The sequence below is a fragment of the Maylandia zebra genome, linkage group LG15, assembly GCF_041146795.1.
Source record: "Maylandia zebra isolate NMK-2024a linkage group LG15, Mzebra_GT3a, whole genome shotgun sequence".
Taxonomy (NCBI): Eukaryota; Metazoa; Chordata; class Actinopteri; order Cichliformes; family Cichlidae; genus Maylandia; species Maylandia zebra.
In genome coordinates, this window is record NC_135181.1 from 27,559,950 (window position 1) to 27,578,592 (window position 18,643).

At 44.3% G+C, this 18,643-nt stretch overlaps 1 protein-coding gene across 3 annotated transcripts in view; it reads left to right on the plus strand.

Moving 5' to 3' along the window:
* tnfaip2a (tumor necrosis factor, alpha-induced protein 2a) overlaps window positions 1-18,643 on the plus strand; it is an 80,650-nt gene that overhangs the window by 23,917 nt on the left and 38,090 nt on the right. For all 3 annotated transcript variants that reach the window (XM_004573139.2, XM_004573140.2, XM_076874246.1), the window contains exons 5-8: window positions 15,078-15,192; window positions 15,398-15,520; window positions 15,603-15,697; window positions 16,316-16,408. In XM_004573139.2, coding sequence (XP_004573196.2) covers window positions 15,078-15,192; window positions 15,398-15,520; window positions 15,603-15,697; window positions 16,316-16,408 — 426 coding nt within the window. The remainder of the gene's footprint in view (window positions 1-15,077; window positions 15,193-15,397; window positions 15,521-15,602; window positions 15,698-16,315; window positions 16,409-18,643) is intronic.

Here is an 18,643-nt window from a genome sequence, read left to right on the forward strand (position 1 = left end):
CAGCCTCACGCCACGTCAGCTGGCGGGCCCGAGGAGCCCGTCCAGCCTCACGCCTCGTCAGCTGGCGGGCCCGAGGAGCCCGTCCAGCCTCACGCCTCGTCAGCTGGCGGGCCCGAGGAGCCCGTCCAGCCTCACGCCTCGTCAGCTGGAGGGCCTGAGGAGCCCGTCTGGCCACCTTCTGCTTCACCACCTGTGGCTGCAGCGCCACCTCCTGCGGCTCCCGTGCCGCCGCCTGCAGGACCACCACCTGCTGCGCTACTGCTTGCTGCTTCTACGCCTCAGCCTGAGGACGACGCCTCACCTGGTTCTGCCACACCTCAGTCTGAGAACTCATACGAACTCATTTCACCCACTATAGACTGTGTGTTGCTGCAACTTGAAAAGCAACCTGCCTCGTCAGCTGGAGGGCCCGAGGAGCCCGTCCAGCCTCATGCCTCGTCAGCTGGAGGGTCCGAGGGGACCGTTCAGCCGCCACCTGCGGCCGCCTCGTCGTCACCTGGTCCAGCTTCGTCAGAGTCGTCATCCTCGTCTGGTCCAGCTTCGTCAGAGTCTTCATCCTCGTCTGGTCCAGCTTCGTCAGAGTCTTCATCCTCGTCGGGTCCGGCCTCAGCCTCTGCAGCTCCGCCTGGTCCGGCCTCAGCCTCTGCAGCTCCGCCTGGTCCGGCCTCCGAGTGTTCAGCTTCGTCTGCTCCTGCACTTCCCGTCCGGCCTGCTCGTCCTGCACGTCCTGCACGCTCGTCCTGCACGTCCTGCACGTCCTGCTCGTCCTGCACGTCCTGCTCGTCCTGCACGTCCTGTCCGGCCTGCTCGTCCTGCACGTCCGGTCCGATCTGCACGTCCTGTCCGGCCTGCTCGTCCTGCACGTTCTGTCCGGCCGATGACTGGACGTCGTTGCCGTCATGGACAGCCCTCTGAACTACGCCGCCGTCATGGACGGCCCCCTGAACTGCTACGCCACCTGTGCCTCCCGCCCGGCCGGCCTCCTGACCTGCTCGGTCGCCGTCGCTGCCTCCCGCCCGGTCGGCCTCCTGATCTGCTCCGTCGCCACCGGTGCCTTCTACCTGGCCGGCCTCCTGAACTGTTTTCTGGGCTCTTGGACCGTTGGCCTCCGGGTCGGCCCCCTGAGCTCATGGATTTTGGACTGCTGGACCGTTGGCCTCCTGGTCGGCCTCCTGAACTTTTGAACTGTCTTTTGTTTTGTTGTCGGCCTCCGGGGCGGCCACCTGAACCGCTTCGCCATTCGCTCCTGTTCTGCCGGGTTCATGGTCGCCCTCCTGAAGTCGGGTCTCGGACTTTTTGTGCCATTGTTGTGTTTGCTCTGTGTGTTTTCGTTTCTTTGTTTTTTGTGGCCTTGTTTCTGGCCCTCCGTCCTGGGCCCCCGCCGCCCGCCCTTGGTGGGTTGTTGTGGTTTTGTTTTCTGGGTGTTTTCGGGCGTCTGGAATCCGCCCTTGAGGGGGGGGCTCTGTCACAGGCTGGGTCTCCGACCCAGCACTCTGAGTTTTCTTTGTATTTTTTGATATGTTATTAGTTTGTGTTATTTCCTATTTTGCCTTTAGTTTAGGCAGTTATTGGTTATTGTTCCTGGGTTTTCTATGTTTTGGGGTTTGGTATTTATTCATCACGTGTTGGGTCTGTTGTGTTGTCATGTTTAGTTGTTAGTATTTCCTGTTTTATTTTGACAATGTCATGTGTTCTTTGTTCATTGTATTTAGCTTTCTCTCCTGGTCCTGTCATTAGGTTTATGTCTGTCAGCTGTTTCCCCCATGTGTCCCCACTTCCCCTGATCACCTCATGTCTGTATTTAAGCTTTTTGTTTTCTTCATGCCATTGTCGGTTCGTCTGTTTATCTCACCAGGGTCACAGTTTTAGTCATGGTCTTAGCCTGTTTACCTCACCTCAGTCATAGTTCTAGTTTTCATCTGTTATGTATTATTAGTCTTAGTCATGGTCTTTGTTTATTATTTTTCCACCACAGTCATAGTTTAGGTTTTGGTCTCAGTACCATTTAGTATTTTGTTTCTTAGTGTTTTGCCTGTTTGTTTTTGGTCTCTTGGTTCATTTCCCTGCCGTCTTCGCATTAAAGGTTCACCTTTCTGTTAATCATTACAATTCCTCGTCATCATCTGCTTTTGGGTCCTGTTTCCACACACATCGGCGCACCCCGCCGTGACACACACTTACTTAGTTTTGACAAAGCGCACTGCTTAGGTAAAGGATCTGAGTACTTGTTTATCACTGAGCAATTTGTTAATATGTGTTTCGAGCCAAATAAATGACAGAGAGAGAGAGTCACGTTAGAACATGTCGTACTGTGGCAACCTTCCGAAAGAGAAGGGGGGCGTCAATTGTTGGGATGCACATGCGCAGACAGATTGTGCGACCGGTGGGCCTTGAACTTTGTAAGGGAAAAAACACTTTCTCACAGTCGGTGACAGCAAAGCGGATAACAGTCTTCAGTACCTGCTGGTCTTTGAAGCTCTGGATTCTGGGACTGTTGGAAAAGGTAAAACATTTTCATTAAAACCTTTTTACTGTTTTGTTTTTGTTACTTGTCATTGTAGCTTGCTGTTAATGCTGTGCTAACAACAAGGGTTAGCTATGTTAGATACGTTAGCCGCTGATGTTAACGCAATTTAGTATCCAGTATACAGAACTGTTTTCCTAACAAAACCACTGTTATAATTAAGTGAAGGTGCTCCCAGCTAATTTGAACCTTTGGCTTCTCAAATTGCGTGCTGCGTACATAACGTAATGTCAGCTAGACCGATATTAAAATTTATAATATTGTTAAAGTCACTAAAAGGGCGCATGAAGCCTGTTTGACATGAGCGCTGTGTCTGCTCTAGAAACTCTTACATTAAATACTCACATCAGCCTGTACTTTGCAGTCTGTAAGAGCTGTATAAAACACAGCTATGCGTAAGTGTTTTGAATGAATAGAATGTGACACATGAGAAGGTGTGTCTTTGACTGTTACTGTATAACTTATTTTCAGACTACTTGACAAGTTATGCTCCGGTCATTTGATGTTTCAAAGATAGATGATCTTTTGTGATATAGTTAAATTTTCTTTGTACATTTCATTTATCCACCATCATACATTAAGCCAAGAAGAGGTCATTATACTATACAAGTACTATACTATACTATACAAGAGGTATCAACGCTGGGCCAAAGTTCAACACGTGGTTAAAGTTTGTAATCCAGCCGGGGTGTAAATATCACTCAGCAACCAGTCGTAGAGATGAAGCAGGCAGCATCAACACATAAATCTACTCTTCCCAGCTTAAATCACAAGAGCATCTCTGACCGAAAAGCTGATTTTTCACATTTGCAAAAATTAATTCAGATTCACACTAATTCCTTTCACAGCTCCAACAAAATGAGGAAGAGGAGGGGGAAACACAATTAGATTGAATTACAATTGGATGGAAGTCGAGGACAAGGAGAAGGAAGCTTTGGATGAGGAGGAAGAAAAACAGCAGGAGCATCTTTAGGGATCTCTGTGATGTCATTGAGATTGGTTTCATTAATATGGTCCTCTCACAAAGAAAGATGACTTGTTTTAGTTCACCTACTTCCTGTATTAAATAGTGATGTGCAAAATGTTGTGGAAAACCACAGAGCAGGCACGTATAGGGCATCTGCAGGTAAATGAACGTCAAATCTCTCAGACTAAAATCTGTATTATACTTTTAGTCTTAAGACCATATGTTGTATATTTATCACCCTTATGATAAAACCCATGTCAGCCATTAGTTTATGGACTTTGTATTTTGAAGCCTCAACGTTTGCTTTATTGCTATCGCTATGTTGGTTGTTGTGAGCCTTTTGGGACCATATTAAGACAAGGGATCAGAATCTGAAGTCGTGCACACTACTGTTTCATTTATTGTGTATCCATAAGATTTGTACAGCAGATCCAAGTTGTGCCTTGAAAACAGGAACGTTGTCTGCATAGAGGAGAACTTTAATAGCAGGCTTGTATAAAGTGAAGCTTTGTGCTCACATTTGCTACAAACACTTGTTTTAATTCTGTCTCCCTGTTTTGATGCAGATTTCACTTGAAATCAGGCAAGAACGGGACTTTCTTTTTTAATGTGTTCTTGTGAATTGATTGTGTATCGCATACATTTGATTTGACTTTCTGCGAGACAACAGTCGTCCGCTGGCCAAAAAAGTTTTCCAAATACCTCCACGTGATCAAGCCTGGATTTAGAAAAGAATAGCAAAAAAAATCTGCACCTCCTGCTTTACATGCAATTTGTGTTTGTGTGTTTAGAGGTGGTGGTGAAAGGGGAGACCTTGGCTCATCCAGCTGGAGAGCCTGACCAGGAAGAGTCGAAAATTAACTATGCTCTTCCAGGGCACCCTGCAGACTCGGCTGCTGGCATTGACGAGTGAGTGCAGCCGCCGCTGGGATGACGTGAACACCAAACAGGAGTCCATCACAGGTCGACCTTCTGAGGAGGGTTTCACTTTTCTCTCTTCTTTATAATTGACCCTTGTTTTCTCTCTCTCAGCTCCTTGTCTCAGAGTGGGAGGGATTTGAAGCACAAAGGGAGGAGCTTGTTGTTTGGTTGGGTGATATGGATGTCCACCTGAGTGAGGTTGACCACTGACAGGAAACACCTGTGAAAAACTGAAACAACTGCAGGTGTGGGGTTGTTTTGATATGACATATATTTGATATGATACATACGTCAGAGACATGGTCCTAAACTGGAATAACAAAGGACCATGAGTCCAACATGAAATTTCCCTTACATAACGCTGAAGTTCATTCATCATTTTAATCAAAAACTTGTTGTTGAAATATTTTTACTGAACATGCAAGCATCTGCTGATGAAAATGTGTTGATTTATTGGTCTGTTATGAAGCTATTGCTATTTCTAATCTGTTTTTATATCTTTCTGATGTTTTATTAATTAAGCAATACATGTATTAATTGTTGTGTTATCTATAGATATAGTATTTATATATTTTTGTTTATAGTATAGTAAAAATATTTAATTATTACTGTTTAAATGACTAATATGTGACATGTATTAGCTGTGATGTTGTGCTGAGGGTTAAAATGTCCTTTTGTCTTTTGGTAACTACGAAATGGCAATAAACCATTAATATACAGTGGGGCAAAAAAGTATTTAGTCAGCCACCGATTGTGCAAGTTCCCCCACTTAAAATGATGACAGAGGTCAGTAATTTGCACCAGAGGTACACTTCAACTGTGAGAGACAGAATGTGAAAAAAAAATCCATGAATTCACATGGTAGGATTTGTAAAGAATATATTTGTAAATTAGGGTGGAAAATAAGTATTTGGTCACCTCAAACAAGGAAAATCTCTGGCTCTCACAGACCTGTAACGTCTTCTGTAAGAAGCTTTTCTGTCCCCCACTCGTTACCTGTATGAATGGCACCTGTTTGAACTCATCATCTGTATAAAAGACACCTGTCCACAGCCTCAAACAGTCAGACTCCAAAATCCGCCATGGCCAAGACCAAAGAGCTTTCGAAGGACACCAGGAAAAGTATTGTAGACCTGCACCAGACTGGGAAGAGTGAATCTACAATAGGCAAGCAGCTTGGTGTGAAAAAATCAACTGTGGGAGCAATCATCAGAAAATGGAAGACATACAAGACCACTGATAATCTCCCACGCAAGATCTCATCCCGTGGGGTCAAAATGATCATGAGAACGGTGAGCAAAGATCCCAGAACCACACGGGGGGACCTGGTGAATGACCTGCAGAGAGCTGGGACCAAAGTAACAAAGGTCACCATCAGTAACACACTACAACGGCAGGGAATCAAATCCCGCAGTGCCAGACGTGTTCCGCTGCTGAAGCCAGTGCATGTCCAGGCCCGTCTGAAGTTTGCCAGAGAGCACATGGATGATACAGCAGAGGATTGTCATGTGGTCAGATGAAACCAAAGTAGAACTTTTTGGTATAAACGCAACTCGTCGTGTTTGGAGGAAGAAGAATACTGAGTTGCATCCCAAGAACACCATACCTACTGTGAAGCATGAGGGTGGAAACATCATGCTATGGGGCTGTTTTTCTGCCAAGGGGACAGGACGACTGATCCGTGTTAAGGACAGAATGAATGGGGCCATGTATCGTGAGATTTTGAGCCAAAACCTCCTTCCATCAGTGAGAACTTTGAAGATGAAACGAGGCTGGGTCTTCCAACATGACAATGATCCAAAACACACCGCCCGGGCAACAAAGGAGTGGCTCCGTAAGAAGCATTTGAAAGTCCTGGAGTGGCCTAGCCAGTCTCCAGACCTCAACCCCATAGAAAATCTGTGGCGGGAGTTGAAAGTCCGTGTTGCTCGGCGACAGCCCCAAAACATCACTGCTCTCGAGAAGATCTGCATGGAGGAATGGGCCAAAATACCAGCTACTGTGTGTGCAAACCTGGTAAAGACCTATAGTAAACGTTTGACCTCTGTTATTGCCAACAAAGGTTATGTTACAAAGTATTGAGTTGTATTTTTGTTATTGACCAAATACTTATTTTCCAACCTAATTTACGAATAAATTCTTTACAAATCCTACCATGTGGATTCATGGATTTTTTTTTCACATTCTGTCTCTCACAGTTGAAGTGAACCTCTGGTGCAAATTACTGACCTCTGTCATCATTTTAGGTGGGGGAACTTGCACAATCGGTGGCTGACTAAATACTTTTTTGCCCCACTGTATGTCTATGCTGTTGTTCTTGTATTTATTTTACCCTGCTCAAATTCAATTTATCTTACACTTTATTTTGTTGTTTTTTTTTTTTGTTTTTTTTTTTTGCCTGTCCCGTTTGCCTCCTTTGCCATCAGAATTATTGTCTAAAGGCAAAGAAAGATGCCCAACGGATTTACTTTACCAAATTGACCATCCCAGCCTTGCCATAATGGTCCATTTGATTCATCTTTTATTGTTTATTTTATTTTCACTTGCTGAATACGGGACAGACTTGACTGAGGGAAAGAGAAACAGCTGAGAAGAGGGACGGGGGAGAAGGGCAAAAAACAAAAACCAACAGAATGGGCAGAAGAAGAAAAAAAGAAAAAGAAAATGCATATATCGATCACCTGGATCACCTGTTGAGAAAGAAAAAAGAAAACAAGCAGAAGAGAACAAGAGTAATAGAATAAACAACATCATGGGAATATGACAGTAAATGCTAAATATTAAACATTATTGTGCAGCACGTAAGATCAACAGAACACAGTGTGCTTTGAGGTAGGAGCCAAAAAGGGTGTAGTTTGTGGGTGTGATCACCCGTGTGTACACCTGTGAGCATGGACGCGCTTGTTTTGTTTTTTTTAAAAGGTTCTTTCATGTAATGATCTGCTAGAGGGTGTGGGGGGGCCACAGCCCCGTCCTCCAGGGCATGAAGCAGGTATGGAGGAGATCAAAACTCCAGACATCCAGAGGCCCTCAGAACACAAGAGACCAAGGAAGACCAACAGAGGGGCAGCCACGCCACTGTCCCAGAAAGAGCTGAGGAGAGTCCCAGATGAGGGTTCACTCAGCAGCCGCGGAGCAGAAGCCAGGGGGAGTTGCAGTGACGCGCCCGTGAGCTCCGCCGGCAGCCAGCCGTGCCTGAGTGACCGAGCCCCAGGCCGAGAGGCCGGGGGCACCCCACCTCCGAAGTGGCCTGAGCGAGCCCCAGGCTCCAGGCCCCGATAAGCGGCCGCCAAGGAGTGAGCCGGTGTGTACCTGGACGCCCATCCCCAGACACAAAGAAGCACCAACGCACCGATGTCTGAGGGAGTCCGCCACTGGCAGGGGAAGTGGTGGTGGGGGGAGATAGGCCTCCAAACCTTGGAGGGCCTGAGATGTCCCCAGAGAGGTGGCGTCTGATACCCAACCTGACATATAGACACAGACATACAGGCACACACAGATACAAACATCCATTCCCACCCTCATGCTCTCATATGCACTTACTCCACACTCAACCAATGTGGAGACAGACATAAAGAGACGCTGTACACACAATCACACTCCCCAAGCGTACTCTACGAACCGGGTCTAGGTACCCTTGCCCCTGGAGGGGGGAATTGCACCCAGACCCAGGTGGTGTTACCCTTTTCCCTGCGGCGGGGAGAGGCAGACCGCCCCGACTCCGCAGCAGCAGGGAGGCCCCACACTCCAGACCGCAGTCGGACAGCCAACTCCTCCTCTTAGCCCCCCCGCTCCAGCAGGCCGCAGAGAATGGGGGTGAGAGAAGACTCCAAACCTCCCTCCACCCGCTCATTGTAGTGTTGATGCATGTGTGTTCTAAGGTGCATTTAAAACCCAGGAGGGCATGGAGCTACCTGCCAGAGAGCACCAGGTACATTTTATTTTGAAAGATTTAAAATGGTTCTTTAAAGAACCACTCAAAAAAGGTTCTTTAAAATGTTTTTTTTAAAGAACCATTTGAAGGACCTTTTTAAAAATGGTGTCTTTACAGTAAGACCCTGACAAAAGTATTCTCTCCGTAAAGTATAACTCTGGTGTACTTGTAATCAGAATGATCCCAGCAATACGTCACACAGTAAGAACCTGGTCCGTGTTCTGAGGCACCTTGGAACCCACACAGGTGCTGAACTTTGTGAGGTCATCACAACACACAGCAGCTACCATTAAGAGACAGTCACGCCTTTAAACGAGGTGCACAAGTTCTGGTCCCGTTCAATGGAGTAGTCACAGTATCTGAGCCTGAGTTCAGATTTGTGTTTTAGGACTTTTTATGGTCTTTTTTTCCTCCTCCACAGAGCACAAAGTGCTTTACACAGAAAGGATCAGCTCATGTTACAGGCTGAAGAAACAATAAGAGACTTTAGCAGTTAGGTTAATTTTAGCTCATCAATAAAAAGCTAGAAGCTCTTAACTGACCAAACACTCAGTTTTATCTCACATCTATAAAGAATCCTTCCAGAAATTCCTGAATCCAGAACACCTTTTGGGTCATCCATCTCCTGTAGGGTGGTCACGCTAACAGAACCAGATACATTGTTTCATTTAATTTAGTTCAATTTTATATTTCTATCACCAAATCACAACAGTTTCCTAAAGTTAAAAACTCAATAATAAATAATAAAAAGAAAACAGAGAAAAACCCAACAATTATATGACCCTGCTTGAGCAAGCGCTTTTTGACAGTGGGAAGGAAAAACTCCCTGTTTGACAGGAAGAAACCTCCAGCAGAACCAAGCTCAGGTACACAGCCATCTGCTGTGAGCGGTGGGGGGTTATGGGAGGAAGATGGGACAAAAGACATACTGTGGGAGAGAGCTAGAGATTAATAATACCTAATGATTAAATGCAGAGAGGTCAATTTTCACATAGAGAGTGGAGATGAAACACTCAGTGCATCACGTCCTGCTGCATGCTCAATCATCCAGGTAAGAAAATCCCAAAAGGTGGATTCTGTTCATCTGGATGTTTTCAGTGGGAGAAATGACCTTGTAAACAGTATATTTGTATAATGACTGAAACTAGCACAACTGGCTGTTAAGTCAATTTCTTGATCATTAATATGCAAATTGTCAAGACCCTTGATCAACAACCACTGATAAATGGCCATGAGTACCATTCACAGAGAGTTGGGGAATGGCTGAACTCACAGCATTGTAAGATGGTGAAAAATGTACCCTTAGGCTGCCTCCTTGATTCAGAGATGGTCTTTCCCTTTTCACATAAATGGCCTCCCTGACTTCCCGCTCCCTCCTTGTCCAGGATGTGTACATCCTCATTATTGAAAGAGTGTCCAGTGGCCTGTTGGTGTGAATAGACTGCTTAGTCCTGGCCTGATGAGCTCTTCTGTGTTGCGCCACCTGCTTTACCTCTTTAGGTTGTTTGGTTTCCCCGATGTATAAATCATGGCAATCCTCCTGGTACTTGGTGGCCCAACACATTCACATTCACCAGGGAGATGCAAAGTGGCAGGTTAGCCTTCTTAAACTGTGAAATTTCCATCAGTAATGGGGGGCATTTAAAAGTTGATGTGAACCGTAAACCTACACACACTGTTCAGAATTTAAGGTCTTACTCTCATCATTCACTGGAGCACAAACTGGGTTCATCGGGACGCTACAACACAGAGCGAACACCATCCTGACAGGCAGAGCAGCCAGGAGTTTGTATCAGGAGTATCGGAATAGTTGAGACTCTTAGCACCGCGTCTCTTTGGCTTTCAAACCGCAAAACAGGCTGTGCCAAAAATTGGTCAAAACAGAAACAAAGCTATATAGTGTATGCTGTTAAGTAGCAGGAGGATTGCCATGATGTATACATCGGGGAAACCAAACAACCTCTGACTATCAAAAGGGCCTGGAAGCCTGTATGTAACTGCAGACTCAAGTGCAGAACCAAATGCAGAGACAACAGAGTAACTTTTGTACAAACATCTACATCTACAATCGTAGAGTTAAAAAAAATCCTAAACATCAACTCCATTAGCAATAACCCAATCATCCTTAATGGACGTCCTCTGGAGGAAGTACACTCTTTCAACTAACTGGGCGGCATCATCGACTAGCAACGTGGAACCGATGCAGATGTCAAGGCAAGGCTCAGCAACGCAAGAGTCGCCTTCATCCAGCTCAAGAACATCTGGCCTTCCAGAGAGCTGACCGAGACTACCAAGATCCAGAGATGGGCAGTAACGCGTTACTTTTAATGCGTTACTGTAATCTGATTACTTTTTCAAGTAACGAGTAAAGTAAGGGATTACCATTGCAAAAACGGTAATTAGATTACTGTTACTTTCCCGTAGGAATGCTGCGTTACTGCTTTACTAAAACCGTGATTTTTTTGCCAGAATGTCTCATGACAGTGACGTAAGCGAGTGCGACGTTCGTGACAACAGCTGTCTGCAGATCAACAATGGATCATATATCAAGTGCGGGAGAGAGTATGCAACGTTTAAAGCTTGGAAGTACTGACCTTACTTTGAGTTTGATTCCATAAAAAGTGACAAAAACATTAGCGTCCATTGTGGGTGGGAAGAAAACTTCTTTTTACACCGAAAAAAACCCGTAAACTTCCAAGCAAGCTCCGAGTGCGCAACGACGTAATGGGAAATTCACAGAGAAACTCGCGGATTCTTCCACTGACCGCTGTGCCACACCTGCACCAGAGCACACCTCCGCCTACCCCACTCCTGCTTTACAGGTGAAAATAGAGCAACAGGACTGCTAGTCTTTGATTTTATTTACTTTCTGCTGTGTTTTACTTGCATCTATTTGAAAGACTGAGTGCAGACACAAAAAATATTTTATTTTATGTGCTGGAATGTGCAGAAAATAGGTTTAAATGTTAAACTAATTTCTTCAAGTCAGAGAATGGTGCATATAATTTAATTTTTGCTTGATGCATAAAGTTAAAAGATTAAAACGGATAAAACAAGTTTAAAAAAAAGAGACTTTTCCATTTGATTACATTTTGTATGATGGATTATGCAGAAAAAGTAGAATTGGCTTGACAGATCTATCGTTTTATCACCTATTCAGGTTATAAATCATGTTTTTAAAAAGTAACTAAGTAACTAAGTAATTAATTACTTTTGAAAATAAGTAATCAGTAAAGTAACGGGATTACTTTTGGGGGAAGTAATCAGTAATTAGTTACTGATTACTTTTTTCAAGTAACTTAACCAACACTGCCAAGATCCGACTGTTCAACTCCAACATGAAGTCAGTCCAGCTGTATGGGGCTGAAACTTGTAAGACAAACAAACCTCAAACAGAGAAATCCAGACATTCCAGAACAGCTGTCTCAGAAGGATTCTCCACATTCGCTGGCCAGACACTATCAGTAACATAACCTATGTTGAACCTGTCAACTCCCAGTAGAGGAAGAATCAGGAAGAAAAAGAAGAACGGACAGGGAAATCTGCGCTTTCACAGATAGCACTTTATCAATAAAGAAGTGTAGGAAGTTTTCACAAATTTCCTGAGAGGACTCGACACCAACAGTCTGTGGAGCATGAAGGACCCTGTCAATAGTCTTAAATAAGACATGAGGCTTACGACAATTTGACTGAATAATAGCAGCAAAATGTTTCCTCTTAGCATCTTGTACAGTCTTCTGATAGGAATTCCAGTAGTTTTGTAATATTTGGTATGACACCTGAAGTAGATCCTTCTTCCATTTACTTTCAGTTCTCCTACACTTTCTTCTGGCAGCACAGAGTGTCTTCATTCAGCCAGGGTTCAGATTTGGCTTTAACTTGCCTAAGTTTAAAAGGGGCCACCGAATCTAAAACAGTTTGGCAGACTGAGTAAAATCATGTACTCAGCTCTTCTGTATCATTACATATGGAGTCAGGAAGGCTGCAGTTCTGATTAAAAACAATAGAGAACTGACCAGCAGAGGAAGGGTTAAAAATACGACAGCATCTAGCAACAACAGGAGGAGGATTAACTTTGGTACAAGGAAGGGAAACCTCAAACAAGACAGGCTTATGATCCGACCATACAATATCACAAACCTCTAAGTTAGAGACAGGTAGATTGTGAGTTAAAACAAGATCCAACGTGTGCCCATATTTTTGGGTAGGCACAGACAAAGGTTGCACAAGATCAAAAGAGTCAATAAGATTTAAAAAGTCCTTTGCCATTGGCTTGCCAGGGCAGCACACGTGAATATTTAAGTCCCCAGTAATAAGGACATGATCATATTTTGGCATAATTTCAGCCAACAGATCAGAAAAGTCATTTAAGAAGTCCTTATTGTATTTTGGGGGTCTGTAACCCACAGCACAGAGCACTGTGTGACAGCAACCTAGCTCAAACACACTCAGTTCAAAGCTACTAGGTGATGTTGATAAGGACAGTGGTTTACATTTATACTGCTTCTTAAAAACAACTCCTGCTCTGCCTGATATTCGAGGAGAGTTTAAAAAGCAGCAGTCATCTGGTAAGAGATCTATGAAAACGCTGGACTCACCGGCCCTCAACCATGTCTCAGTTATACAGAGGAAATCCAATCCTTGGGTCATAAAAAAATCCTTTAAAATAAAAGTTTTATTACTCAGTGATCTAGTGTTCATCAATCCAAATCTGGTGGAGGTCAGCGTGTTCTTGGCTGACTGCGAGACCCGACACAGCGGCCGCAGGTTCTGTAGGTTTGCACCGCGCCGACGAAGATGAGGGAAAATCTTTCGCGGCTGGGACATCTGATCCGAGCCAACAACGGGCACCAGCCAGGCATCGATGGGCTCCAGAGAGCATGGAGAAAAGACATGGCGAAGCACAGATCCACGTTCGTTCCAAGGAGCTGGGGAAGAGCGCACCAAGTATGGCTTAAGTTTCACGAGCAGACCGCTGCGTTTGCCCCGGCGTCTGAAACGCTTTCGCTGTGAGGCTGGGGCCAGGGTCCAACAAAGGTTAGCTGGTATCCCAGATACCGCGCACCGCACGCCGCACGAGGCCGCTTTGTAAGGCGCTCATATCACCAGTGGCGAGACCCGCGTTGTAGGTGGCGGTCCTGGCGTTCACATCAGTTTTCTCTGATGGACTCTCCATCCACAAATGCACATTGGCCAAGAGTTGGGAATGTCTACTAATGTCCGTAGACTCATCAAGTTGCAATGCAAACCTCCCACTGAAGCGTATCTTCTCCAAAACCACACTTTTGATGTCTGCAGACATGTCATCAATACGTCTGGCAATTGTGTTATCTGAGAGCAGGACTTTTTCGGGGGCTATTTCTTTAACTGCATCAGGTCCGAGCATCTCATTCACAATGGCTTTGCAGGCAGGTAGTGTATTAATGTCTCTACTACGGTGTGGTTTTTTTGCTATAAGTTCAGCCACTAAGTGGCTAGCTTTGAGAGCTCTTTCAGACACCTTTGTGTTTTTTCTCAGTAAAGTTGTTTCTCAGCGTGTTCAAGCAGGCAAACAAAATAGTCTCTGTTCTTGTTTTGAAGTGAGGGATGTTTTGTGTGGAAATGGCGTTTGAGCTTGCTTGGGACCATGGCACTGTTTGAGAGCTTTTCTCCACACACCAAACATAACGGAGTCGGTGCAGTCGGATCTCCAGTGAAAGCAAATCCGAATGAAAGATAACTTTCGCTGTATTGCCGCGAGCTCACCGTTTTTGCTTTCTTTTGACTAGCACTCGTACTAGGCTCTTCTGGATTAGAATTTTTTGGACCAATTAATTAAAATTAAATAATTTCCCACGGCACACCTGACAATCTCTCATGGCACACCTATGTGACACGGAACAGTGGTTGGAAAACACTGGGTTACCTGATCCAGCCGTAACTACATGCTTTATCAAAAAGGAAAGTTTGAAGCAAACTTTCAAACTTGCCTTTCCTTTTCCTAGTTTTAAGACTATAGTCTTAAAAGTAGAGATAGTGCCTGTCTCCTAAATACAAACTGGAAGCTGGTTCCACAGAAGAGGGCCTGAAAACTGAAGGCTCTGCCTCCTATTCTACTTTTAAATACTCTAGTAACAAAAAGTAAGCCCACAACAGATCATTTGCCTCCTATCCAAGAATACTCCTCTGTCACACCATCCCTCTGCATGTCCTCCTTCAGTACATCCTCCTCTGAAGTCTTGCTCTTCTCCTTCTGCCTGGTAACTGTATCTCCAGCCTCCACGCTCCCTCCTCTCCACATGCTCAATGCAGCTCATTTGTGATCCTGTCTATACTGCTCTCTGAAAATCTTCACCTCTGTCTCCTGTCTTTTTGTCAGTGCTACTGTCTCCAAAGCATACATCACAAAAACACTCAGATATGGTCATTATGTTTGTAGCCTCTGCCACAGCCGCCTCTGTTAGGTGGCTGGTTTCTGGAACCTGTCTAAGGACTGGGACAGGGCTTTCCTGTAGTGCAGAGTTGGTGTGGAGCCAACTGGTCAATTTTGTTAGTGTATGTACACTCGTTATTTATAGACACCAGGTCTATGAATAACGAGTGTAGAGGAACTTTGTAGACTCTCCATAGGCTCCTGTTGTTAGTCTTTTTCTTTTGTTCATTCTTCTGTTATTCACATTAGTATTTGTGTACTTTTGCAATGCCAGAGTTGACGAGTGGTGTAATCTTGAATGTCTGTTGTTTCATTGCAGTGAAATCCTGGAACATACGGAGCTGGATGGACAGATAAAGGTGCCCTGTCTGGGTTCTCTGCTCCCGCAAAATGAGCTGAAGCTGCTGGAGGAGCAGTACCTGACCCACAAAGAGGTAAAGAGCAGCAGGAACTGATGCTGCTGTCGGGTCAACTCAGTTCTGTCCCCCCATGTTAAAACTGTTGAGGGTGGCTTCTCGCTTTGGCCTGATGGTCGGCTTTCTGCTGGGGTGATTACATAGAGAACCCCGACTCTATGATAACTCAACAGCGTCTGATTATAATTTGTAGAACAAATGTGAAGTGAAACGTTTTCTTTAGGAAAAGGTGAAGCTGTGGCTGAACACTGCCCTGAAGAAGGAACAAGAGAACTGGCTGAGTGGAAGGACACCCGAAATCATCGATGGTTATTACTTCAGTTGTCTGGCTGTAGACGTCATACAGGTGAGGCTCAGGTGAGACCCATTGTGCAGGTGAGGCTCGGTCTGTGTTAAGTTGATTAGTGTTGTGATGTTTGTGTTTTCAGGTGATGACCAGTTCCCTGTCTGAGTTCAGCTGTGCCATCAAAGACAAGAGAAAAGCTCAGAGGCTCACAGTTCAGCTTGAGAACTTCATGTACAGGTACAGTCGTACTATGTGGTTCGCTAATCTTGAACTTACTTTTTATGTTACGGCATCATTCCTCCCATGCTCACTGAATATTTACTACAAATATATAACTTAATGCTGTCAGCATTAATCCCGTTAACATGAAGTTAACGCCATAACGGCATTAACATGACAAATCTCCGTTAGCGAGTTAACGCGGATCGCCCCGTGCGAGGGCTGCATGGCGCCAACGTGTTAACGTTGTTACCTTGTTAACGCATTAGCACCCTGCAGCCCCTTGCACGGGGCGATCCGTGTTAACTTGCTAATGGAGCAACGATAATGTGGTTATGGCGTTAATGTCATTTTAACGAGATTAACACTGACAGCACTAATATAACTATATTGTAACGTTTTCCACTTTAAATAAAAATGGTAGAGCTCAGCAATAAATTGTTCCACAAACTTATTTAAATAAAATTCTTCATAAAGCCTTCACTGCTTGTTCACATTTTCCATATTAAAATTGATCTTCAGTCAATATTTGAAGTCTGTTTTTGACCTGAAAAAAATGCAGACATGTAAATGACGTCTGATTGACACCCAGATGTGTAACAAATGTGTGTGTGTGTGTGTGTGTGTGTGTTTCAGCTATGTGAAGTGTGTGGAAGAGTTTGTGAAGGGAAACCATGGTAATGTCCGCTCGGTGATCAAAGCTCAGCTGGTCTGTGAGCAGCAACTCAGGTGAGGTCACCTGTTCAGTTCTCAGACACCTGAGAGTCTTTGAAAGTCTTCCAAACAGAGTGGACTAGATCACATGACCTGTCTAAGGACCAAGGATAGAGTAGGATTAGATCTACCTAACTTTCAGCACTACTTCTTAGCCAACAGGCTTCAATTTATCTCAGGATGGCTAAAACATACCTACATCAAGCGACATGAATGCTTTAAAAGCATCCACATCAGCTCTCTGACAGCATGGGGGGAGTTTCTAAAATTGACACAGTCTTCATTAATCCCATGCAAATGTGGCACCCCGGTGAGGGAATGGCCACATTAATATTATTTTGTGTAAAACACTTGTGTTATGGGACATTTTTCCTTACTATATGTACTCATTTTCAGTTACTTTAAAAGAATAGAAACCCATGTAAAAGGGAGTCATTTTATGTTAGAAAGCAGTAAGGGCGGAACGTTGGTGGCTGCTCTAGGGTTTCGGGGTGCAGTAAGTGGAGCCCACCTTCTGCTGCTTCCTCAGACACGTTCTAGAGGAAAACAGAGATGCATTGTGTCTTCCTTACTCCACTCTTCACCTGCTTTTACAGGTTGGTAAATGGTGTTTGTACTGAAAAAGTTGTTTATTGTTACCACAGTTACCCATGGTAATGTGAATGAGAGAATTTAAGGCGGTCCGCCTGAGTTACTTACAGTGTTGTGCAAGTTACTTTGAAAAAGTAATTAATTATAGTTACTAGTTACTTCTTCAAAAAAGTAACTGAGTTAGCAATTGAGTTACAATATTCTAAAAGTAATTAATTACATGAAAAGTAACTATTGCGTTACTTTAAAAAAAACGTTTAACCCCCTGGGTCCAGGGTATAATTGGCCATTTTTAACTACTTTTGATTTTCCCTCCACATTTTACCTTTAAAAACTATTTACTTTGCCTTGTGTTAATTCCAGTTCTTTTGATTCTTAGGGCCAAGAAAACACGGCTCAAAAGTGGTCTTTTACTTTAAAAAATGATCTTTATTTACATTTTCTGGAATATGGAGACCTGAGCACACAGCACACAGCCCCAGGTCTGAAGCACAAACGGAAGCCTTTATATACTTGCTCTCATGTCACACCACACTTTAAGTTTCGATCAAACAGCCTAGTTGGTTTCACTTTCACTTCATTTTAGCTGCAAAAGCACGCTCTGCAACAGCAGCACTTTTTGGCACAGAGTGTACTCAGAGTTAGGCCTTTCTCATATGAAGCAATATAATCAGCATATAAACATTTGATATGATAAATTTAACGTCAACACTTGTTTGGTATCATCCTTTTCAGCACAACGTCCCATGTCTGAATTTACAGTCATGTTTTCATTTTGACACACTGTATTAACACAATTGAGCTATAATCAGACAAAAAACATAAAATCATAGTAGAAAAAGTTATTTTTTACTGTAACAACCACAAACATGTTGTCATGAAACGCTGTGTGGCAGGCAGGAGTAAGACCCAAGATGCAGGCACTCAGACGCGAGGGATGAACTCAAAAAACTCAGCTTTATTTGCTGACAGGGGAAAAGCATACAAAACTAAACTGGGAAAATATAAACTTACACTTGACAGAGAGGCACACGAGGAAACACACAGCTTGAGGCAGTGGTTCCCACACACACACACACACATTGCCACACACACAAACACATCCTCCAACCACACATACCCATATTTTCAGGGGGTGGCTGTAGCTCAGGTGGCAGAGCAGGTCAGCCACTAATCAGAAGGTCGGTGGTTCGATCCCAGGCTGCATCCTAGCTGCATGCCAAATATCCTTGGGCAAGATACTAACCCCATGTTTGCCTACTGGTGGTGGTCAGAGGGCCCGGTGGCGCCTGTGTCCGGCAGCCTCGCCTCTGTCAGTGCGCCCCAGGGCAGCTGTGGCTACAATGTAGCTTGCTATCGCCAGTGTGTGTGGATGACTGAATGTAGTGTAAAGCGCTTTGGGGTCCTATGGACTAGAAAAGCGCTATACAAATGCAGGCCATACCCATATTTTGCTCCATTGCGGTTTATTTCACACCTCAAGCATTTAGTAAACAATTAAGCAAATACAAGTAATCTGCAATAAGTTACAGGTAGTAATAAAATAAACTACTAACTCTTTTAGGCTATGTCAGCACCTACACGGGTATTTTTGAAAACACAGCTGTTTCGTCCACACGTAAACGGCGTTTCGAATCACCGAAAACTGAGATTTTTTAA